This window comes from Scylla paramamosain, chromosome 39, assembly GCF_035594125.1.
Source record: "Scylla paramamosain isolate STU-SP2022 chromosome 39, ASM3559412v1, whole genome shotgun sequence".
Lineage (NCBI taxonomy): Eukaryota > Metazoa > Arthropoda > Malacostraca > Decapoda > Portunidae > Scylla > Scylla paramamosain.
This window is the reverse complement of record NC_087189.1, coordinates 2844711-2869380: the sequence shown is the minus strand read 5'-3', so window position 1 is coordinate 2869380 and position 24670 is coordinate 2844711. Positions and strand designations below refer to the sequence as shown.

At 40.1% G+C, this 24670-nt stretch overlaps 1 protein-coding gene across 5 annotated transcripts; it reads left to right on the top strand.

The window, feature by feature from the left end:
* Window positions 1–1874: 1874 nt before the first annotated feature.
* Window positions 1875–19313, top strand: LOC135092342 (histone-arginine methyltransferase CARMER-like). Of its 5 annotated transcripts, none has more exons than XM_063990803.1 (13): window positions 1875–2039; window positions 3939–4061; window positions 4738–4841; window positions 5428–5466; window positions 5977–6153; window positions 6680–6948; window positions 7411–7583; window positions 8144–8283; window positions 8565–8647; window positions 9467–9654; window positions 10150–10230; window positions 17197–17333; window positions 18784–19313. In XM_063990803.1, exons 1-13 carry the CDS (start codon window positions 1901–1903, stop codon window positions 18949–18951), a joined length of 1821 nt encoding a protein of 606 aa, XP_063846873.1. In that variant the 5' UTR covers window positions 1875–1900; the 3' UTR covers window positions 18952–19313. The 5 variants fall into 5 exon arrangements, with proteins under 5 accessions (XP_063846873.1, XP_063846875.1, XP_063846874.1 ...); XM_063990805.1 differs by having other exon boundaries at window positions 17218–17333; window positions 18784–19084; XM_063990804.1 differs by having other exon boundaries at window positions 17218–17345; window positions 18784–19084.
* Window positions 19314–24670: the final 5357 nt, after the last annotated feature.

Here is a 24670-nt window from a genome sequence, read left to right as displayed (position 1 = left end):
AAAAAACACAGACAGAAATACAGAAGATATGGAGAGAAAATAAAAAAAAGAAAAGAAAAGGAAGACATAAGATAATGATAAAAGAAACCTAGATTATGAACTCTAGACAGAAAATATATGCCTTAAGAAATTACAACACAATGATTAGACAAGATAAGGTGCTACTGATAATGAATATAGTAAGATTGTAACTAATGTGCCATGTTGATTTAGCATAGTCAAAATTAATGTATCTTCATAGTGATAAAGGTTAGAATGTTGTTATTATGTATATCATAATTAGATCTCTGCTGTATACAATTGTGTGAAGATTTTTTTTTAATGAAGATTGTGAAATTATGGATGTTTTAAATTATGTAACCCTCCTCTCCCCCCACTCTCTCTCTCTCTCTCTCTCTCTCTCTGATATAAAACCACAAATAACTCAGCAAAGGTGTCTCTATATATTAGCCGTTCATATGGCATTTTTTATAAGCCAGACATGTTATAAAATGGAGCAGCATGTCTGAGCTTCCATATCCGCTGTTCCGATATATCCTTTGTTGCCTGGTTTCGGTGTGAAGGCTTAAGTGAAGCAGAATGGTGGCTGTTTCCATCGTGGTCGCCGCCATGATGGATCTGTGTGTCACAAGCTGTTGAGATTCCAGTATTCTTTATCATTTTTCTTATCCTCTTTATTTCTGCTTCTATTTTTTTTTTTTTTTTATGATTTCTAAAAAAAAAAAAAAAAATCTATTTTTTTTAAGCGTCTTATATTTCTGTTGAGTGAAATTTGCTTATTTTGAGGTTGTTTGTATGTAAATGGTTGATTTTCCGGTGCATTTTTTCAAGCCTTTTTAGTGACCTTGTAAGTCAAAATAGGTGAACTTTTCAATGGTTTTAATAGCACCAAGTTCCCAACATTTTTCCAAATTATTATTATCATTATTGTGTTTTATTTCTTTATCATTGCTCAAGCTTGAAATGTTTTGATATACACAGTATTAGTTAAAGTATATGGCAAATCAGAATATATAAAGCAATCAAGTATAGATCTATTTTCTCTTGGGGTCATTCTCAATATGAAATGAACAACGTAAATAGATGAAACCTGTAGCATCATCAGCAGGACACAGACTGACTCCTTCCTCCCTTCCAGTCCTCTCTCTCTCTCTCTCTCTCTCTCTCCGCCAATATGTATCGTTATTTCCAGTGTTTTCCAGATATATCCAGGTATTTTCAGTGTAGATAGTATGTAACAAGAGAGAGAGAGAGAGAGAGAGAGAGAGAAGAAATAAAAAATATAAACAAAAATAATACATAGCCAACCAAACCAAAGAAAAAAAATCTATCCAACCCACCGAGAGAGAGAGAGAGAGAGAGAGAGAGAGAGAATAAACAAACACAATAAAAACAAACTATCTAGAGTAAAAAAAGAAAGAAAGAAATCATTGCCCTCAAAAACACAAGACAAACACACCAAAAATGAAAAAAAGACAAAAAAGAAACAGAACCAAATCCAACCAAATTCGGAAAACTTAAAACCCAAAACAAGGAAAACAAAAAAAGTTAAACGTCGCAGGAGAGATAGAAAGAAAGTAGTTAAAAGAAAAGAAAAGAAAACCTAATGAAACCAAATCAAGGCCAGTAAGAAAAAACACCAAAATTAACAAAAACAAAAGCCATAGAAAACAATAGCAGAGAAAGAAAATTTGACAGAAACAATAAACAAAAAGAATGGTTACCAAACAGAACTCCCATAAAAAAAAACACAAAAAAATTAACCACACCAAAAATATAAACGAAACAAATCCACACCAAGTAATAAAAAAAGAAAAAAATCCCTGTTGGAAAGAGTGACGGACCACAACAATACCACCACCAGCACCACCGCCACCACCAGCGCCACTCGAGGCACAAAATGGCGTCAGGTCGGCCGTTCGAGAAAGTGACAGTGAATATTTTGCACGAGGACGGCTCCAGGACGCTGAAATATCCGGATCCGGTCACTCTAAAGCTAGAATATGATCCCCACGGACTCTCCTGCAAAGTTAGACAAGGTGAGAGCGAGAGGGAGAGCGAGGGGGAGGCAGTGGATAGACCTTTGTTTGTTTGTTTGGGTGATCACATTCGCGAGTTTTAGGATTTTCCGTTATTTTTTTCTTTAATTTTCTGGGTGTTTGGCGGGTGAGAGGGTGTGAGGGAGAGGGAGAGTGTGTCTGTGAGAGAGAGGGAGTGTGTGTGTGTATGCGTGAAAGATTGTGTGTGTGTGTGTGTGTGTGTGTGTGTGAGTGAGAGAGGGGGAGAGGGAGGGTCATTGTGTGTGTGTGAGCAAGAGAGAGAGAATAGGAATGCGTATATATTAATGAACGTTTAAGTATTTTAGTATGTGCATGAATGAACGTTTGTATGTATGTATGTATGTATGTACAATAATCCCCTTTACCTCAACCGTACATTACTTATCACAGTGTTTTGTTGTGAGTGTAAGATATTGTTAAGCTGGATTCTTTGCTCGTTGCGTTGGCAGAGAGGTGTCAAAATTGATGAAATTAAATGAAAATGAATAATATGGATTGTGTACATAAATGAAAGAGTGAATATATGTATGTATGTATGTATGTATGTATGTATGTATTCATTTGTACTGTAAGTTATTGAGATTTCTGTATTGAGTTTTTGTCGGTTTTAGAAATTGTCCATGTTGAAAATGTCAATACAACAAAAAAAGTAAAGAAATATTGAAGGAAGAGAGAGATGATGACAGTGGCTCGAAGTGTAGTGAACCTCCCCCGTAGTGAGCATGAGGTGCGGCCCGGGAGTGTGGGGGGTGGGTGGGGTGGGTAGGGGGTGGGGGATGCGCCTGCCCGTCACTTAGCGCTCACCTCACTAACTGCTCACTGCTGCAACATGAATCTGGACGCATAAATTAGTAAAGATGAAAAAAAAATAAAGAAAGAAAGAAATAAGAAGGATTTGTCTGTTTAAGGGTGATTAGTTGTTAGTTTTATTTATTTATTTTTTTCTTATTTTATTTTATTCGTTTTTATTTTATTTAGCTTAAGTTTTTTCTGTTTTTCTTTTCCTATTTGATTGTTTCCTGTTGGGCTGCTTTTCCTGCCAGTGCCCTTGGGATGGTAATATTTATAGTCTAGCTTATAATAATAATAATAATAATAATAATAATAATAATAATAATGACAGCAATGGTGTTGGTGTGTGTGTCACAACACTTAAACCAACAAGGGGGATGAACCAAAACACTCGGTACAAAATATTTACTACACCAGCGTCTTAGTTGAATTAATTTTGTGTTTATGTATGTATGTATGTATGTATGTATGTTAGTATTATGCCACATGTCTTATTTACTTCATGCATCTCATATTTGAACTTGTATTCCTTTCTTATCCTCATACTTACCATACATTTGTCTCATACTTATTTTATTTATTTATTTATTTTTTATTTATTTATTTATTTATTTATTTATTTTTTTTTTATCCTCATACCCCATACTTTTTTCTATCCTCATAGTTTATCTTGACGTATTTCACAATTACCTCATACTCTTGAATCGTCATACCTCATTCTCTCTCTCTCTCTCTCTCTCTCTCTCTCTCTCTCTCTCTCTCTCTCTCTCTCTCTCTCTCTCTCTCTCTCTCTCTCTCTCTTTAATCTTATACTTATCTCATACATTTTATCCTCATACTCTTCTCAAACTTCATACACTTTTTACTCTCATACTTACCTCATGCTCCTTTTTCAATCCTCATACTATTCATACCACATACTTACCCTCACACCACAAATATATCCCCACACCTCATAATTTCGTCACGTTTCCTTAACTCCATAATTTGTGTACGAATTAGTGTACGTACGTCAGTCTGTCTGTGTGTATGTGAACCCTGCCACGTACCATTCTTATGCCACATCCTTGCCTCACGTGTCCCCAGGTGGTATGTGCATGTTGGAGATCCCCATCGAGTCCAAATCAGAATGTTGTCGTCTGGGAACAAAATCATACATCTTCGCCTCAAATCACGAGGACCTGCTCTTCACCTTCGCCTCGGAAGCTGGTGAGTCGAGGGCGCTGCTGCTACTACTACTGCTGCTGTTATTGTTTTCTTGTTCTTGTTCTTTTTCTTTTCCTTTTTTTTTCTCATTCCTTTTTCTTTTGTATTTTTTTCTGCCACTACTACTACTACTACTACTTTTTTTCTTTTTTTTTCACACCTTTCTATGTTCCTTTCTTGTTTTAGTTTTTACACTTTTTTTCCTCTTTATATTTTACTGCTACTACTGCTCTACTACTACTACTACTGCTACTACTACTACTGTTGCAGTGTTGATATTTCTCTCTATTCCCATATGATTGAGTTGAGTTTGTTTTGCCTTTTTTTTTTTTTTTAAGCCAGTCACTCAGTCAATCTATCATTCAGTCACTCAGCAAGCCAGATATTTAGTACATCAGTCACTCAAACATTCAATCATTCAGTCACCCAGTCAGTCCATCAGCCACTCATTCAGTCAGCCATTCATTCAATCACCCAGTCAGTCTGTCAGCCAGTCATTCAGTCACCCAGTCAGTCCATTAGGCAGTCATTCAGTCACCCAGTCATTCAATCACTCAGTCAGTCCATCAGCCAGTCATTCAGTCACCTAGTCAGTCCATCAGCCAGTCATTCAGTCACCCAGTCAGTCTGTCAGCCAGTCATTCAGTCCGTCAGTCACCTCTCCTTTGTTGTGCTGCAGACTCAAGAAGGTTCCACACCGTTATCCTGAAGATGAGGCAAGGCAAGGAGGTGTCCGTGTTTAATGAGAGGACGGACGACTCTAGCGCCACACAATATTTCCAGGTACTGTGGTCTCAGGATTGGAGGAGGTGCAGGGTAGGGAACAGTTATTATGGAGAGGCAGGAGTAAACTGGTGTATGGTGTGGGGCCTTCCTGTGGATGGTGTGGGGCCTTGTTGTGGATGTGTGGCTAGCTGTGCTGTGTCAAGGCTCCTGGGCTGTAGTAATGTGGGTTCCATGATACTGTCTCTCTCCACCAGGGGCTGATGAGGCTGAGGGTGTGAATGCTGTGTGTGTGTGTTGTGTGGTGCTTTGTCTGGGCCGTCCTGTGTGGGATTGACGGTAAAAATTATATTTTGTTTAATATACTTCAACATTTAGATAAATATTTATATGTTTGAACTCTTTCTTTTTTTTTTCTTTTATCCTTTGAAATAATAGTTTTGTTTAATATATTTGAGTTTTTTTTTTTTTCTGTGTGTGTGTGTGTGTGTGTGTGTGTGTGTGTGTGTGTGTGTGTGTGTGTGTCTGTGTCATTTGAAATAGTATTGAAAGGTTTTGTTTTGGTGTCACTGCATTTTTGAAGTGCTTTGAAAATTAACTTAATCGTTACAGTTTGTTTAATGTGTGTGTGTTTCTTCCTTCACAGTTCTACAGTTACCTGTCACAGCAGCAAAACATGATGCAGGTAAGATGCAGGAGCTGTATTTTAACTACAACTTGGATATCTGTTTAGCTAGTGCACAAAAGTCTTTAAGATTTCAATGTTTATTCAAATTTATGACTTATTGAGGTATTGTGAGCTTTTAAAGAGACTCCTAAGGCATTATTATGTTTTTCTGCCTAATTTACTTGCCTTGGTCTTCACACATGTAAACCTAACTTACTCCTGACCTAACCAAACTAACACTCAAGCACATTTAAACTACTAAACCAAACCTAAACTTGCAAACCTAACCTAACCAAACTTAACCCAACCAAACCTAACCTAACGTAACCCAGACATACATACAAACTGCTAAACCAAACATTCCTTGCAAACCTAACCTAACCAAACTTAACCTGACCAAACCTAAACATGCTAAACCTAATATTTCCAGCAAATTTGACCAAACTAACACTCAAACAAACATTTAAACTACTAAACCAAACATTCGTACAAGCAGGCCAAACCTAACCTAATCTTGCCGCACCCCAGGACTACATCAGGACAGGCACGTATCAGCGCGCCATCCTGTCCAACATGAGTGACTTCCGGGACAAGATAGTGCTGGACGTGGGCGCTGGCTCAGGCATCCTCTCCTTCTTCGCTGCCCAGGCTGGCGCTCGGAAGGTGTACGCTGTAGAGGCTTCGTCTATGGCGCAGCACTGTGAGGTGGGGCTGGCAGTGTCTTGGTGGCTGCCTGTGGTGTGTGGAGTGTGGATGAAAGGATGACTGGACAATGTTTGGTGCTGGCAGTGTCTTGGTGGCTGCCTGTGGTGTGTGGAGTGTGGATGAAAGGATGACTGGACAATGTTTGGTGCTGGCAGTGTCTTGGTGGTTGCCTATGTGGTGTGTGATGTGTTGTTAGGCAGTGTGAGGAGTGTTGGATGCAAGAGATAGATGGCTAGACATTGTATGAAGTATGCTAGTGGTAAGAGTAATGGCTGGACAGTGTCAGGAGAGTGTTACATGCAAGAGGAAAGTTTGTGGAGCAAGGAAGAGACATTTTGCATGATTGTTGTGATAGTTTGTGAAGGCACCTTGTCTCCTTTACACTAGTTTATGCTTCAGTAATCCCCATTCATGCTTTTTCCCCAAGTTAATGAAGGCACCTTGTTTCATTTACCCTCCTCACCTTAATATATAGATGAAATAGAGTAGTCCATGCCTCAGTCTCACCCACTCCAACTGTTCCCAGATGCTGGTGCGTGCCAACAACCTTCAGGACACCATTCAAGTGATAGCTGGCAAAATAGAGGAGATTGAGCTGCCAGACATGGTGGACATGATCATCTCCGAGCCAATGGGATACATGCTGTACAACGAGAGGATGCTGGAGACTTACCTGCATGCGAAGAAGTGGCTGAACCCCAATGGCCGCATGTTTCCCTCCCGCGGCGATCTGCACGTGGCACCCTTCAACGACGAGGCACTCTACTATGAACAGCTCAACAAGGCTAACTTCTGGTGAGGGGGCAGGGCTGGGACTCCTCTGTAGGGGCTTATTAGTAGCAGGTCAGCAAGGCTAACTTCTGGTGAGGGAGGGCTGGGGATTGATGTAACAGTGATGGGAATGGTAGCAGTGGTGGTAATGGTGGTGGTGGCATTGATGAAAGATAGTGATGGTAATGTAGTGGTGATGTTGATGAGTAATGATGGTGATGGTGTTGACATGACAGTGATGGTGGTGTTGATGAGAAGCGGTAATAGTAGTGATGATGACGGTGTTTTTCATGAGAAGTGGTGATGGTAATGGTGATGGCGGTGTTGATGAGAGGCAGTGATATTAATGGTGATGGCGGTGTTGATGAGATGTAGTGATAGTAACGGTGATGACGGTGTTTTCTCAAGAGGTGGTGATGGTAATGTTGATAGCAGTGTTGATGAAAGGCAGTGATAGTAATGGTGATGGCGGTGGTGGCATTGCAGGTACCAGAACTGCTTCCATGGCGTTGACCTGTGCCAGCTGCGAGAACAAGCCCTCAATGAGTACCTCCGTCAACCCATCGTGGACACCTTCGACATCGGCATCTGTCTGGCCAAGTCCATCAGATACTCCCTGGACTTCATGACGGCAGAGGAGAAGGACTTGCATCATTTGGGTGAGGGTCAAGGGTACTGTGGCTTCTGATAGTTAATAAATAAAAAGGACTTGCATCATTTTGGGTAGGGTATTGTGCCATTTATGATAGTTAATGCATGGTTAGATACATAAAAAAGGACTTGCATAATTTTAGGTGAGGAGCAACTGTATTGTGGGATTAAATTGAAGTTTGGTTTATGGTAATGTTAGTTATACCTCCCTCAGTGGATAGAAGGACAGATATATAACATGAATACCATTATAGTTTAGCTACAGCCTTATTTTTCTTCGTTTTGTACTATTAACGGAAGTATAGATGCATAAAAAGTTATTTGGGGAGGTAGTGTTAATTGTACCTCCCTTTTTGGATAGGACAGATTATATAACACAAATGCCAGTATAATTTATCTATGGCCTTATTTCTGCACTTTGTACTGTTAACGGAAGTATAGATGCATAAAAGTGATTAGGGGAGGTAGTGTTAGTTGTCCCTCCCGAAGTTGGTATACGAACAGATACACAAGAGAGCCAGTATACACAGCTCATGGTACATTTTTCTTCATCCACCACACTCCACAGTTATCCCATTGGAGTTCCACATTCTCAAATCATGTACGATGCACGGACTCGCCTTCTGGTTCGACGTGGCGTTCCTTGGATCGTCACAGACCGTGTGGCTCTCCACCGCCCCAACAGAGCCCCTCACTCATTGGTACCAGGTCAGTGTAACAGCCTGCCACCCTTGTACTCATGCTGAAAATCCAGGAATAGACAGTCAGATCTCCATTAGCCAACTCCCTTGAAAATAAGATGTATTTTTCCTCTTCATTCTCTTATTTCTCATTCAGTCTGTCTCACCGTACTGGGAAGTTCACTAATAGGAACCAACATTCAAAGCATTATTTTCCCAACATCCAGACCACAGCAGTGTCCTGTAGTCTTGTAATACCTACAGTTACACTTGTAGGTGCCAAACGCATCACTTGTTCCCTCATAACAGGTGCGTTGTCTGCTGGGGAAGCCGATCTTTGTGAAGGAGGGGCAGCTTGTGACTGGAGTGGTGGAGCTGGTGGCCAACAGGAGGTGAGGTCATGGTGGTAATGGTAACAATAGCACATAGTTTAATAGTTAGCAGCTTGGGAGATGTAAGTTTAAGGAAGAGTGTAAAAGTTTTGTCTATTTTTTTCTCTAGATAGTCATACAGTCTTAACTTGAGGTGAGGTCTTGGTGATAATGGTAGCAATAGCACACAGCTTAATAGTCAGGTACTTGGGGGTTGTGTATGTTAGGATGAGTGTAAAAGTATTGTGTCTCCTCCACAGTCAGTCATGCAGTGTTAACTAGATGAGGTCTTGATGGTAATGGTAACAATAGCAGCTTGGGAGATGTGAATGTAAGGATGAGTGTAAAAGTATTATCTTCTGTACAGGCACTCATACAGTGCTAACTAGATGCAGTCATGGTGGCAGTAGTAATAATATTAATAATAATAGTAGTAGGTGTATTAACAAGCATTGTGAGAGACATCAAAGTGAAGATAAGTGTAAAAAAAATAGCTTGAATATTTCCTCCATAACGAAACACTTCAATGAACAAACATTGAATTACAAGATAGCAACCATAGTGTAGTTATGAAAAAAGTACATAGAGAGCACTTCAGGCCATGGCAGGGAGAAATAAACAGTGAAAGTGTTAAAAGTAGGCAGTTAGGGGAAGATAAGTATGAAAATAATATGAAGTGAGGGCAAGAGTACTTTCTCTTCTCCCTCAGAGGCCGAGGCTGCAAGAGTGGCATGAACAAGTGCAAAAGTGAAAGTTGTGTGCCTTATCTTGGCTACCCTGTTTTGGAGAGAGACGTTCTTGGTATGTGTACTCACGTAAAAATCTCTTCTTTCTCTCCAGACAGTCGTACAATGTTAACTTAGAGGTGAGGATTGAGGGGACCACCACCGTCGCCACCAACTGCCTGGATCTCAAGAACCCGTACTTTCGCTACACTGGCATAGCACCCCAGCCTCCCCCCGGCAATAACACAGTGTCCCCATCTGAGTCTTACTGGGGCACCGTGGACGCACAGGGAGCCAAGCAAGGTGCGTGTGGGATGTGTAGTGTTACGTTTATTCAGCCAGTCAGTTATGCAGTGTTTATGAGCCAAGTGAGGTGTGTTACTCGTACTAGTGTTACAGTTACTCAGTTATCCAGTGTTTGAGATGAACGAGGTATGTGTTGCTGGTGTTGGTGTTATGTTCATTCAGTCTGTTTGTTATGTTGTGTTGAGGAGTCAAGCGAGGTGCGTCATATGAAGATTATCAGGAGTAGGAGCTAAGCAGAGTGTGTTACTAGTGTTAATCAGTGGTACCTTCATCCAGACAGTCTTGCAAGGTGTTACTAGTGTGTCATTTAGTGTTACATAAAGATAGTAATTTCTCCAGTGTTTAGGACCCAGGCAGTATTAGCGTTACATCCACATAGTTACCCAGTGTTTAGGAGCCATTAAGGTGTCTTACATGCATGTTACGAGAGCTGTCAAAATAACCAGTACCAAATCCTCCTGGCAGCGTCCGCATAACCTTCTCTGATTGCAGCAGTGAACATGGTGAACGGCATAACAGTGAACGGTCTCGGCGAAGTGGCTCTAGACCAAGGCACCTCCCTCATCAGTCTGGGTAACTCAAAATTCATTTCATCCTGAGTGTCTGAACCTTTCCTGAGCCTCCTCATCTTAACCTTGCGCTCAGTCAGTGTCAGCCTGTCGGTCTCTCAGTCTGCTGCGCTGGTCCTCTCGCTGACTGTTCCTGCATTCCCTGAGCTCGGTCTATTGCACATTCCTGTCAGCACAAACAGCACAGAATGCCATCACAGCCCAAGGGATTGTTCATTTGGGTCTCCATTCACACACAACTTATGCAGCAAACAGCACGACAAAACACAATCACAGGAAAGGGAATTGTTTGTTTGGGTCTCCATGCACACAAAGAACTTGTCAATTTATCGCTTTTGTAGCAAACCACTGATTTTAACTCTCTGTATAAATGTAACTAGAGCTTCACAAGGACTAAGGGAGGTTTCAAGATGTCAAATTTTGGTAATCATTGTGACTGCTTTCTGGGGACTGGTAACTTCAGTGGGCCTTTTTTGATCAGACTCACTTTTAGATGAAAAATTAAAATTAGAACAAAGTAACAGAGGATATGATAGTTTTTAGTGCTGATTTCTTGCCTGGAATGTAAAGGATGAAGTGAATCAGTAGTTTTGGGAAACTGTGTGTTGTGTGTTTGTCATTGTGTTGGTTTTTAAGTGTGTGAATGTGTTAGCAGGAGGCTGAGCTCTTAAGGGGGAGACTGAGATTGGTGCATGCTTGTCTTGACTCACTGGTGGCTGGCAGCTTGCTCCTCCTTACTACTGTGTCTTGTATGTTGCTCTGTACTCTCAAGGTTTTAGACAAACTTTTTTGTGAGTTTTTCTAAGGTTTGTGTACTACTGCTAGTTTTAAGTGTTTTATTAGGGTTATAGTTGGGATGCAAATACAGATACTTTAAGTCAGGCAGATGTAGGAATTCTCTTATCCAACCAGACCTACAGTATCTCATATGTTGGTTATGTAGTATTTGAAATAGTCTTGAAGTATTTGCACATAGTAAAACAAGGCTATATAGTGTGAATGCATTGAATATTAGGATAGTAAGAATAGTCTATGTATGGAAATAAATCCACAACTCTCTGACAGCAGTGTGCCTCTCAGCAGTGTTGTCATGGCGATGGTCAAGGTTGCTGGGTGGGGGTGGTGGGGGACTTCTGCAACTGCCCTGACTAAAGTACCTTCATATTTGCATCCCACTCATGTCTTATGCTCTTCAGGGTGACTTTTTTTTAATATTTCACAATGATATGGGCAATAATGGGCTGTGGTAGTGCTGTGGGTTACTGTGATGTTTAAGGGAACTTTTAATGAGGTGTACTTAGGTCTCTGTTTGTAATGGGTTAGTGATGTGAGGGAGTTTGTAATGGGCCACAATAAATTAAGAACTCTGTATTATCATTGGAGGAGAAAAGTTTGTGAAGACCTGCCAGATAATCTATAGGACCTCTGAAAATAGTCTTTATGAGTGAATATTTAAAAACACAGAACATTAGGCCCTAACACAGAGACAGAACACGTTGCTTTTGTTTAATATCTTCTCTTGTTTGCTCTGTGTTTATTTGCTGGACTCTAAAACTTCCTTGTCATTGCTGTCATGACTTTTTGGTCTCAATGGCATTGACTGAGAGAGAGAGAGTGAGAGAGAGAATGCATTGTGTTTGTTCAACTTTACATCTTTCTGTGTACATACCAATCTGGCAATCCCAGAAAGGGTGGCTAGACATAACACACACACACACACACACACATACACACACACACATCAGTCACACTTCACCCCTGACAGCTTGATATCTCTCTCTCTCTCTCTCTCTCTCTCTCTCTCTCTCTCTCTCTCTCTCTCTCTCTCTCTCTCTCTCTCTCTCTCTCTCTCTCTCTCTCTCTCTCTCTCTCTCTCTCTCTCTCTCTCTCTCTCTCTCTCTCTCCTTTTTTTTATTTGGCTGTATTGCAAAACTTCCTTGTCATTGCTCTGGCATGACTTTTTGGTGCCTGTGGCTTGCAGTGTGGGTAGACTGCATGATAGATTTGCTGTTCCAGTATTGAAGCACATTGGTCATTCACTCATGCATTAGTTCCATGTCAGGATGTGGAAAACATAGCAGAAATTAAGTGATTTTTCTTACATGCAAATTCTTGTTACGTTCGTTTCATAATAGTAATTTCTTCTACTCTTCACTTTTCTTTCATCTGTACCAGACCAGTTTTCAGTCTACATTGGTCTGCTTTATGTGGTTGTGATTTGTGGGAAAGATGAGGTCAAAAAAGAAATTTTTCCTAACATGTGGATCCTCTCGAGTTACATTCATAATAAAAGTAATTTCTTTCCTACTCTTCATTTTTTTTTTTTTTTTTTTTTTTTTACATATTTGCTGGACCAAGTTTCAATTTGATCTGGTCTGCAGTACCTGGTTGTGATTTGTGGGAAAGGAGACACTGACCAAGCTATCAAGTAATTTTTCATAACCTACAGCCCCTCACAAATTATGTTCATAATAGTAACTTGTACTTATCTTCTACTCTTTATTCTTTCATCTTTGCCAGACCAAGTTTCAGTCTGCATTACACGGTTGTGATTTATGGGAAATATGGGACATGTGGGGTTCCTGTCTTCATATCTTAATAGGCGTGTTACTACTAGTGTGTGTGTGTATGTGTGGATGGGTGGGAGAGGAGACAGCTGAGACTACACTGCTTGATGCATACAGCTACTAACATCAGCTTGGGCGAGGTCACATAGATTAATCCTTGGCACGCACTTCTACGTTCCCTTGTTCCCCTTCAGTCTTATGTCCTATGATCTGACTGTCTAACAAAGCTTAATAGATCCTCAGTAGATCAGAGGACTTGAGATGAAGGGAAGAGGCTAAACATTCCAGTGAGTGTATTTGCTCTACAACTGACCAAGACATGGGATACTTGGGATTATCTCTGGGGACAAAGTGTGGGACTGAAGTACATTGGAGAGTGTTCTTGAGGGTAAATAATCTTGAGGAGCACCTAATCTGTTACAATTTTGAGTCTTCTAAGGCCAAGATACTTAATTTGTCAGCCTAACAAGCATCTGCTAATCCTTCTACCACTGTGCCTGGACTGAGCTAACCCCTAAGCACTGCCCTCTGCGCTGAGGCTCATTTCTGGTGCTTTCCTGCATTATTACTACACTGGAATGCTGGGTGTGTTGTCACTTTGTGCTCAATTCAGTGTGATGAGTTATTTCATGTTAACTTGCCACAGTGAAACCTCAACATATTGGACTTGTCTGTTTGATTTTGACTATTAGGACCCAATGAAGTGAAATGTTCTTCAGAATTCTCTTTTATTTGACTCCAAAACAAAAAGTAAAATTCTTCTTTATTGCAACTTCCCTTCTATCAAACTCATTGACTTGCTGAGCTAAGATGGACTGAAATATGTATCGGGATTCTCTCGTATGAGTTAAGGAACAACGTAAAATTCTCGTTTATCACAATTTTGGCACTTAATTAATTAATTAATTAATTAATTAATTAATTAAGCTTTTTATGTATCAGGAATTATTTTTATCAGACTTGCTGGACTAAGTTTTATATATAAAAGTTATCTGGATGCCTTATTGCTTTAATTTTGTATTTTTTACCATTAAGTGTCATCAGATATGTTGTTTTGTATTGTGGGGTGTTAATTTGGTCATAAAATAGCTTCTATTGGACTGACCAAGACTTAAGTTGGTCTGATATATTGAGGTGTTGCTGTGTTTGCACGTGTTCTCTCACTACTCTCGTTTATTCATTGTTCAAACAGAGATGAAGATAATTCCACCTCTGTGTTACTGCACCTGAATTTTTTACACAAATCTAAGTTTTTATATACCTTTTATCCCGTCCATTTGCATAATGTCGTTGTCCTCACCTTGAACTAACTGGTCAAGCTGTGACTAAGTTTGTTTCTCTCTGTCATGTACCTTTATTTTTTTGTCACGTAAGTTAAGTTTGTCTTGTAACTCAGTTTTGTTGAAGGGATTTGGCACTTGCAATGAGGTGTTGACTGCCCACTGACTTAAGAATCACAATGGTGGAGTAATGAGAGGAATGTGGAAGTGAGACGTAATTTACGGTCGAGCAGAAGGCCTGATTTCTGTGACGTTTCACTTGTTTCGTGGGAGTTTGAGGGAAAAGAGATGAAACATGACTGTACATCTGCTGCATCTTCCTCTATACTGACAAAGAATCTTCTGGTGGAGTAGTGAGAGGGATGCAATATTGAGATGCTGATTTCTGAGATGCTTCAATTGTTTTCTGGGAGTTTGAGTGACTACATCTTCCTCTCAACTAAGAGGAAGATAAGTGGTGAGATGACTGCAGTATTGAGAAGCTAAGATCAAGCAGAGGTGCCTGAATTCTATTATGCTTCAGTTGTTTACCGAGAGTTTGAGAACTGTAGGTGAAACATCAAATAGTACTTGTTCACATGTGTGTCATCTCAGCACCACATTCCTCTTGTCCTCCTTATAAAGACCAGACAGTGTAGAGTGTAATTGGGGACAAGCTGTGCACCGTTTTATGATGTAGAGTTAATGCAGAAGGGAACTGAAGTGTTTGTGTTTTATGGGGAGGCAGAGTAAAGTTTCCTAGAGTATTTTTATAGCTGGGGACAAAATGTGCACTTTTCTACAGCCTGGAATCAAAGAGAGAATTTATGTTTTGTGGGGGAGGCCGAGTAAGATTATCCTGTCATGTGTCATGAAGAACTCAGCAAGGTTGGTGCTCTTACTTGCTTTACTACATGTGACTCACAACAGGCAGCCACTATTAAAGAGATCACAGCCACCCTCTCTCTCTCTCTCTTTCAGACTCATGCGGGACATGGCGTTAATCCTCCGAACACAGAAGCAATCTTAAAGTCTGCAAAACCATAACGAACTGAATGAATACCAGATTCTCAGTAACGTTAATGAAAGAGGACCTGCATCTCTCTATCTCTTTCTTTCTCCCTTTGTTTTAATCTCTGGGTCACTGTCAACTTGTCCTCAGCCTTATGGTTTTGCAGCCGAGTTAGTTAACCTTTGTTTTTTATTTATTGGTTTTTTTCTATCTCATCAGCGTGATCATGTTAGTTCAGTATTGTTCTGCAGCTTTGTGAGGTGATGTTATCTCACATTGAGATGTTATGCCTCATCAACAGCCTATATTTCTCCCTTTTTTAACCATTTTTTTCTTATCAGCCCTTTGATTTTTTTTAATTATCCAAGAGATAACTTTTTGATCTAGGCGTGGCTTAATTCCACTTTGAAATGCACACTCTTTTTATTAGAAGGCCTCTTAGGATAATGATAATGAGCTGGGCTTGCCTCAGAGCAGCAGAGTTCTGAGTGTGTGCAAGGCCTTCCCTCAGACTGAAAAGTGAGCCCTGTTGTGTAGTGACAGTAGAGAATAAAAATTTAGAGCACCACACTTGCATTTTCCTCTCCCTCTTGTGTACGGGGAAAGGTTCATCACCACCACCACCACCACCACCACCACCACCACCACTACTACCACCACTACTCTCAACCACCACCACCACCACCACCACCACCACCACTACTACTACTACTACTACTACTACTACTACTACTACTACTACTACTACTACTACTACTACTACTACTACTACTACTATATTAGTTACTGCTGCTGCTGCTGCTGCTACTACTACTACTACTACTACTACTACTACTACTACTACTACTACTACTACTACTACTACTACCACCACCACCACCACCACCACCACCAGTACCGTCACTTCATACCTGGTCCACGTTCTGAAGTGTTTTGGCATGTTTTCTTGACTACTTTTTAACAGGTTCTACAGTAGTGGAAGTAAATTATTTATTTATCTTTTTTTTTATGACTGTAGTGATAATTTGATAAGAATTCTCCACTGTCATGTTGTTTTTGTGAATTTTAATGTGCTTTATGATTCTAATGAGAGTTTGACATAGATTCTGCATTACTAGAGGGGAAAAACACAAATGAGAACTTGACTAATCTTGTCTGTGGCTTTTGAAAACAGCCTTGATGAGAGAACAAAGCTTTTCAGAACACAAACCAGAAATTCATCATGCATGGAGTATCATAGATCATATAAGCCAAATGTGTAGGTAGTGAGTCCCCAGTGGTAGTTAACTATGTGTTGTCAGGCCTTGCTATGGATGTACGTGGCCAGCTAAGCCATGCCTATGCTCCTGGGGTGTGGTAGAGTGGTCCACGAGATGTTCCTTTCCACCAGTGACCAAGAGGGCTAAGAGTGCGGATGATGTGTGTGTGTGTGTGGTGCTTTGCCTGGGCTGCCTCGTGTGGGATTGCTGGCCTGGTATAGAGAGACAGAAGAGAGAGTAAATGAAGTGAATGCTGAGTGTGTAAGGGGAATTTGAGAGAGAGGTCCTTCATAAAATGTGAGGAGGAGGAGGGGGGATGGAGTGCATGGAGATAAATACTATGAAAGGTTATGTTAGGTGGTATTAAGCTGAGGTACTGAATAACATTTAATGGCTGGTGGTATACAGACTGAGTGATGTTCGGGTTTTGTGAGGTCAGAGGTAGTCAGAGGTAACATCAAGTGCTGGATAGGTTAAGTAAGGTTAAGGTGAGGTACTGAAAAACAATAGTCAGTGCTTTACAAGTGTTCAAGTATTGGTCAGGTTAAGTAAGACAAAGCCAAGTAACATAACTGGTAACTTACAAATGGTCAAATACTCGTATTAAGTTATTTTGAGGTACTAAGTAACATGCATATTGAGTGCTAGTTAGGTTAGGTAAGGTGAGGCAGAGGCACCCAAGTAACATTTGATAGCCAGTGCTGTATAAATAGTGAAGTATTAGTTAGGTTTTAGGACAGGTACCTAAGTAACATTTGGTAACTTGTGGCATCCCAATTGAGTGTTAGTTAGGTCAAGTTAAGGTGCCACAGTAACATTTAATAGCCAATTGTGCCGTACAAATGGACTGTTTCAATGGACTTAGTATTTCAGGTCAATCTAATTTGGCTTTAGGAAGCACCAACCTTGGCTCACTCAACCTGCCGTTTCAAAGTGCGGTGTCAAGAACTGTGAGTCTTCCAGTCTCCTCTCCAGGGAACTTCGCCAGCACCTCACAGTCCATCCGGCAGGTCAGTGCTGATGTGAGTGACTCTTTCAATGTGGCATGCAACCATTCACTGCACCAAAACCAATGTTTAGGATCTTTATAATCATCTACAAGAAAGACAAGGGTAAATGAGTTTATATAAGAGTAGATTTTGCAATTTTGAGCCAATATAATATTTAGAGGTGGCTGTAGAAGAGGAAAACATGTCTCAGAGTTGTTGGTGATTAAGGAGAGATGTGACAAATGATAGTGAAAGGCTGAAGTGCTTCTCTGTACTGGAGTGTTTGTGTTTCCTCCTCTCACGCCCAAGTGTTTGCAGCATTATAGCAATGATACATTCCTCTAATGGGTGACACTGTGAAGCTTCTTATTTATTTATTTCTTCATACAGAATTAGAGAGAGAATATGAAATCAGTACTTTAAATTGAAACTATTTTTTTTTTATTTATTTATTATTATTTTTTTTTCATATTCAGTGGAATTATTATAAAAGCCATTGGTCACTAATGGAAGACACTATATTCTTTTTACTTGTGGTTATTTATTTCTTTTAGCCTAGTTAAAGAAGAAATATGAAGTGACTACTTGAAATTGAAGCTTTTTTTTTTTTTTTTTTACAGGTGAATTAGTAGGGTTTATTATTATGAAGTCACTGTTTGCTTACTCTAATGAAAGAAACTATTTCCTTAGGACACAATCAGAGTGCAAGTATTAAGAAATTTATTTCACTTGGTTAGCATAATAGGTAAAGTTTCTTTTTTTAGCAGCTACATACATTCAGAGTGCAATTGTTATGATTGCACTATCCAAATTGAGCTATCTTGAAACCTTCACTTCACTTATCGCCTCTCTTCTCTCTATTCCCTTCTCTGTTGTAATCCATCTTTGTATATCCTCTCAACTGTCTCATGTAACTTTAGACAGTGTACTTCCTCTCTTCTCTCTCTCCTTCCCTTCACTCCTTTTTTAAGCTAACTTGTTAATAATCTGTTTCTTTCTTATGTTTTCTTCACTGTCGTATGTAACTTTCCTCAGATAGTGCATCTCCTTCTCTTCTTTTCTTCCCCTAAACCTTATAATCTAACTTTTTAATCAGTAAACTGCTTCTTTCTTTCTTTCTTTCTTTCTTTCTTTCTTTCTTTCTTTCTTATGTCTTCTCTACTGTCTTGTTTAACTTTAGATTAGATAATGTATCTCACTTTCATCTCTCTTCTTCCCCTAAACTCTTTTGTAATCCAACTCTTCCTATCAATAAACTGTTTCTTTTTTCACTACTGTCTTTTGCCTTAGATAAGATAGTCTCTTGCCCTGAGCGTGTGTATAGCTCTCACCTTGTCTCTCTTGCCCTGAGTGTGTGTATAGTCCCACACCTTGTCTCTCTCTTGCCCTGAGTGTGTGTATAGCTCCACACCTTGTCTCTCTTGCCCTGAGTGTGTGTATAGTCCCACACCTTGTCTCTCTCCCATAACAGGTGGGCGGGAGCAGCGGCGTTGGCATAGGCAGCAGTAACTTCCCGGTGAACAGTGCGCTGATGATTGGGGACTATGTGACTCCCGGCTCCATCATCCTGCCCACACAAGGCATCCAGATCAACTCCCACTCCAGCCTGGGCAGTGTGGAGTGCACCCAGACACAGTGACCCACGACAGATAGCCTTGCCGTGTGGCGCAGTGTGTTCTGTCCCTGAGTCGTCTTGTCTCCCATGCTGGTTTCACTCAGGTGACCCACCAATCTCTGTTGTCTTCAGCGTCTATCAGGAATTGTGCCAGAAAATTCAATTCTCACGTCTTGGATTCTCTGTCTGTCTCTCCATCTCTCTCTCAGGCAAGCAAACTGTCACCATCCTCTGGTTTTTGGATGTCCTCTGTAGTTATCTCCATTTCTGACCTTGCAGAAAGCCATCTCAGTCTATTTATCTTCAAATCACCAGGTCACGGCACACAGGATGGAGAAAAAATGATGAACAGAAGGTGACAAATCTGTACAACCCTGTGAAGTGTGAAGTGTTTTAGTGAAGGGTGCATTCCCTCCCCTTCTCTCCAGCCAGGACTCAAGAAACTTCCAGTACTTACAAAGCTGCTGACTGTGCATAGGCTCCAATTTTGCTGGTGTCAGTGCTCACCAATCACCACAACCCACTGGCTCGGAGAAATGAGTGTTGCAATGTGTTTTGATATTACAAACCAAAAGCTGAGTGAGAGATGGTTGTTTTTCTTAAGAGTTGTGTATAATAAGGCAGAAATTCATTGAGCTTTCTCTCTTTCTCACTCTCACTCTGTCTCTCTCTCCCTTGTGGTAGAAACAGCTGGTAATAAAAAATGCGTTATTAAGCAGGGAACTTTATTAATTTATGTTGTAGAGGTGTGACGGTAGTGGTTACGTTTCCTCGCTTTGTTATTGGATTACATTGTCATGTCCCGGAGAGCGAGTCGGACGGAACTTGAGTGTTAAAGTGCTCTAATTGAGGCTCTCTAATACCTTTCAGTGCTCTGAGGATCTTACTTTTCATGCTGGTCATTAGGATTCATAGTCTCAAATGTTCTTTTTGTGTCTCAACCTTGACTGCTTCTAAGAGGCTCCAGTGGAAGTTTCTGGAGTTTTCAAGGGTGTTTTCATGATTCCAGTGATAGTTTGACAAAGTTAGGAAAGATATAACAGTCTCCAGTGGAAGATATTGAGGTTTTTGAGGGTGTTTTTATGATTCTAGTGATAGCTTAATAATGCTAGCAAAGGCCTCCAGCAGACGTTGTTGAGGTTTTCAAGGATATTTTAATGATCTGAGTGAATTTAACAAGGATTCTGCATCCTCATTGGGAAAACACCCTTGAGAACCTGAGTAATCACCATTGTAACCTTTGAAAACGGTCCTGATGAAAGAACAAAGCATTTCAAAGTACAAGGCCATGAGAGAGTGATCCCTAGACACACACACACACACACACACACACACACACACACACACACACACACACACACACACACACACACACACACACACACACACACAAAATTTCCAACGGAGAGAGAAGAAAGCATAATTGATTAGTCTGTCTTCAGCACTGAGGTCATATTGGCAACTGTGTTACTCTTAAGGTTATTGGCTAAATGTCTCTCTCTTGATGACACACACAGCTGCACTGAGCCAACAATGCACTACATCCATACTCACTACGGTACACTAGGGCCACACCTGTACACCCACACATGCAGCACAAACCCGGTGAGGACACAAGGACACAGTAATAATAGTAGTGCAAAAAGTACTTCCTATAATTGTGTGTGTGCATTTGTGTGTTTTTAGATTATATTACACTTCAGAAAACAATTGTCTTTTTTTTTTTTTTTTTTTCTGTGGGGGAATATTGCATTAAAAGTTTTTTTACTTTTTTTTTTTAATAAAAGGGAAAATGTTTGAAGTGAATTCTTAGAAAATGATAGTTATCTTCGTCAATATTTTTTTTATTGCGTAAAAAGTTTGCTTTTTTATTTTGTGAAAAGCAAAAAAGTTTGAAGTGAATTTTTCAATCCTATAAAGGAAACTGTATTAATGAAAAATTTATTCAGAAACAGTATCAATGAGAAATGTTGTGAGCAATTTGTTTATGTGAGTAATGAAATGTATTTGTATTAATTTATTATCATGAAATGATGAAATCCACTTGTGGTTAATTGAGACTACAGAGAAGTGACAATTTAATGAACTCAGAGAAAGTGAGTAAAGGAAAGTAATAATTCTCAGAGACTGAATGTTGTGTTGAAATCCTTGAACAAAGTAGCATCACTAGCTGCTAGCAAGACAAGGCAAAGGCTCTTGAGTTGTTGCATTCAATGTGGACTGCACTAAGATAATCAAAAAGTGGAAAGCATCAGACTGAGAAGAGTTTCCATTGTGTGGGTTCTTAGTGGGCTTGTCTTGTCACCACCAGTGGCGCTGTACTCCCTCCCCAAGGTGGTGTCTCTCTCTCCCTGGGTGCTAACAAAGTGTGGTATTTTTTGGCCTGCTGTCACCTCACCACCACACCTTTGGGAAGTATACATAGGGTGTATGTATATCACAGTACAGCTTCACTGCAGCAGAGTTCATTGTTGGTGTAGAAATACTTGTAGCTCAACCACAAAATCTTAGACTTTACCAGTACAGTACAATCCCATTTCACCAAATGCCTTTTGGAGACAAGCGTGGCTCAGTCTGAGGAGTGAGGACTGAGTGAGGGAGTGAGTGGTGCAGCTGTGAAGGAGGAGTGGAGTGGTTGGGGTGGACCAGAGGTGGAGCAACAAGCCTGGGCGGAGGCTGACCGTCTCAATGCAGATGTGGGTGTGATTTTTTTAGTTTGTATTTCACCCACTTTAGTATTTGTAGTGTACTGAATGGTGACACTTTGAGTTTGGTTAAGTGGGATTGTATTGTAAAGCCAGTTGTTAACTTATGGTGTTTGTCATGTGAGTGAGTGAGTGTGTAGCAATAACTGTGCTTCTCTGACTCACCCGAGGCAGTTGTCCGGAGGCTCAGGAGTTGACTTTGTCCAAAATGTGTCTCATAGACACTAGTGATAAGGAGTAATATATGCGATTCCTATGGAATTGTCACACAACGTTTCTGTACTATGATTTAGTTGTAAAGATCCACAGTGTTCAAGCATCCAACACCAAGTACAAGGAAGAAAATAGTTGTTGATTTTACTGTTCATTGTAAAATGTATTTGTGCAGGAGGTACTGCACCTGTACCTGGGGAAGGCAGGAGTGTCTGGCCCACACCTCACTCACTGTGGGCTGCACCTTGTGTGTCAGGCAGCCAGGAGGAGGAGGAGAAGAACATAAGAGTATCTGGCACTGCAAGCACTGTGTAGTGTATGGCGAGGAGAGGTGTGTGTTCAGACTGGCATTGCCTTGTGAAGAAAGCTGTGTTTAGGATAGCAGTGTTGACAGATCTCAGAGCTTCTTCCTACACTTGAACCCTCATACCCTAACCTAACCTCAGTAACCTTGAACCCCAATAACTTGCCCACACCCTCTCAGAAGTGGCCACACTTGACCACACCAAGCTGGCCACACCTTACCATCAATAACTTGGCCACACTCTCAGAATCTTCCTCATTCATTGCTGCTCTTAAGTATATGTTTAGTTTTATAATGGACTGATTGTGTCATTTTGATTTACTTAGCCTTAGACAAAGTGCAATGTTTTGATAATATGACCCAGGAACAAGTTATGGTGGTTTGCAATACCCTTTTCTTATCATTTCCTATTTCACACAAGTCAAAAGCTCCACACATATTACAGTACTTAATTCTCACAGTGCATTACCTCAAGCAAAGGACTGCATACTGAAATGTCTCCGTGTCCCATCTCGACTACTTTTAAGAGGCTCTAGTAAGAATTATTGGGGTTTTCAAGGATATTTACTTGATCTGAGTAATAGTTCAAGGAATCTGTACACTTAACATGACCAAGTGGAAGTTGTTGGGGTTTTCAAGGGTGTTTTCTAAATCTTGGTAATAGTTAAACAAGGAATCTGTATCTTTAACAGGCTGCAATGGGTGTTATTGGGTTTCCAAGCATGCCTTCTTGATTTTCGTAATAGACAAAGAATTGGTACCACTAACAGGATCTAGTGGAAAACATTGAAGTTTTGAGGGTGTTTTCATGACCGTCTTGAATTATTTTAGCAAAGTAAATATGTAATAGATTGCACTGGAAGTTAATGAGGTTTTCAAGAATATTTTATACGGTTTTAATTATCAAGTAACAAGGTTTCAGCATCATTAATGGAGGAAAGGCTCTTAAACACCCATGAGAATCTGACAAAGCATCTCTGTAGTCTTTAAAGATAGTCCTGATGAGAGAACAAAGCATTTTAAAATCCTGTCCTCTCTTGTCTGTAGTTCCCTTGTGCTGGTGGTTGTTGCAGGACAGAAGTGAGGCGCTGCGTTGTTCTGCAGGTGTCTGGGGAAAGATCTGATCAGAAAACAGGAGTACCTCTTTAGTTTTAGCCGCTAACTTGGTGACAGCCAGATAAATGTGGAAGGACTTTTGTGTTTTTTAATGAAAGATACGTGGAAAAAAATGTGTACAAAAAAATGGATTATCACTGTGGATGTAATGATTACCAGATTTTTATTTTTATTATTATTATTATTATTATTATTATTATTATTATTATTATTATTATTATTATTATTAAAGAGTTGACACTTTTACCCCAAAGTGAGCAACATTCCACATTTTTTTATGTAATTCAAACGATTTTTTTTTTTAATAAACTAGAGAATTTTATGCATTTGTATTAATTTGTCTTAATGTGTGTGTGTGTGTGTGAGAGAGAGAGAGAGAGAGAGAGAGAGAGAGAGAGAATCTAACCAATACTTTATATCTAATCTATTTATCTTTACATAAATAGATTATATTGTCTCAGGATGTGAGAGAGAGAGAGAGAGAGAGAGAGAGAGGGAGGGGGGATCTGAGTGGGTGACTGAGTATGTGTATAACTCTATCCTGTACAAATCTATATTCTATTTATCCATCAGTGTATCTATCTCAGCAGGATATCAATGGGAGCCTTCGAGGGAGGGGAGAAAGCAAAGGTGGAGCGAGAAAGCAGATGAATATATAAAGGGATTAAGTATACCAGGGCTTTTTTACTATAAGGTGTGTGTGTGTGTGTGTGTGTGTGTGTATGAAGATTTGAATAAAACTCTCTCTCTCTCTCTCTCTCTCTCTCTCTCTCTCGATACAAACATACATCAGTGAATTATTTCAGAATCACAACATATTTGATTCTGTTCTCTAATTCAATGCAACAAATACTGCTGCAGTCGAGAGTGCCAGATTGAAATAAGAGAGCCAGGTATGGTGCCATATTCCATCCTCGCTAATGTCACTTAACAGACACTTAAGGATAAGAAAAAAAATGAAAAAGAAAAAGAAAAAATAAACGCTGTGTATTGCAATAGGGTGACAGAGTGAGAAACAAGGGTTAAATAGATGAGATTTGGCAGAAAATATGGGAGTGGAATTGTGCATCTGACAAAACCTGCTAACTTTAGTCTGTCCTGCGCTAGCTTCCTGCGTATCAGACAATGCAGTGGAAATTTCCAGCTATTTTTTGGTACAACGAAGCAGAATTACTACACAAATAATCCACACCACAGACCAAAAGTGAGGAGTTGGTGATAAGTGATCAATCCCGTGGGATGGAAATAGCAGAAATTTCTATAGAGGTATTGGACAAGCTAATGGCGATTTGGGAATTCATAAGGACTTTGGACTTTATGGGCTGACTTCCTAAGGGTGAAAGTCCCATGCATGCCACGCCTCCCGAGAGCTCCACCCCTTAGCTTTCCCCATCGATTTTTGCAG

Excerpts from the sequence above, each read along its gene's own strand:
- LOC135092342 (XM_063990802.1), top strand. The coding sequence starts at position 1,901 with ATGGCGTCAGGTCGGCCGTTCGAGAAAGTGACAGTGAATATTTTGCAC. Across the intron at positions 4,842-5,427 it reads GCGCCACACAATATTTCCAG|TTCTACAGTTACCTGTCACA; the intron begins GTACTGTGGTCT and ends CTTCCTTCACAG. Across the intron at positions 10,231-17,196 it reads CACCTCCCTCATCAGTCTGG|GTCAATCTAATTTGGCTTTA; the intron begins GTAACTCAAAAT and ends TTAGTATTTCAG.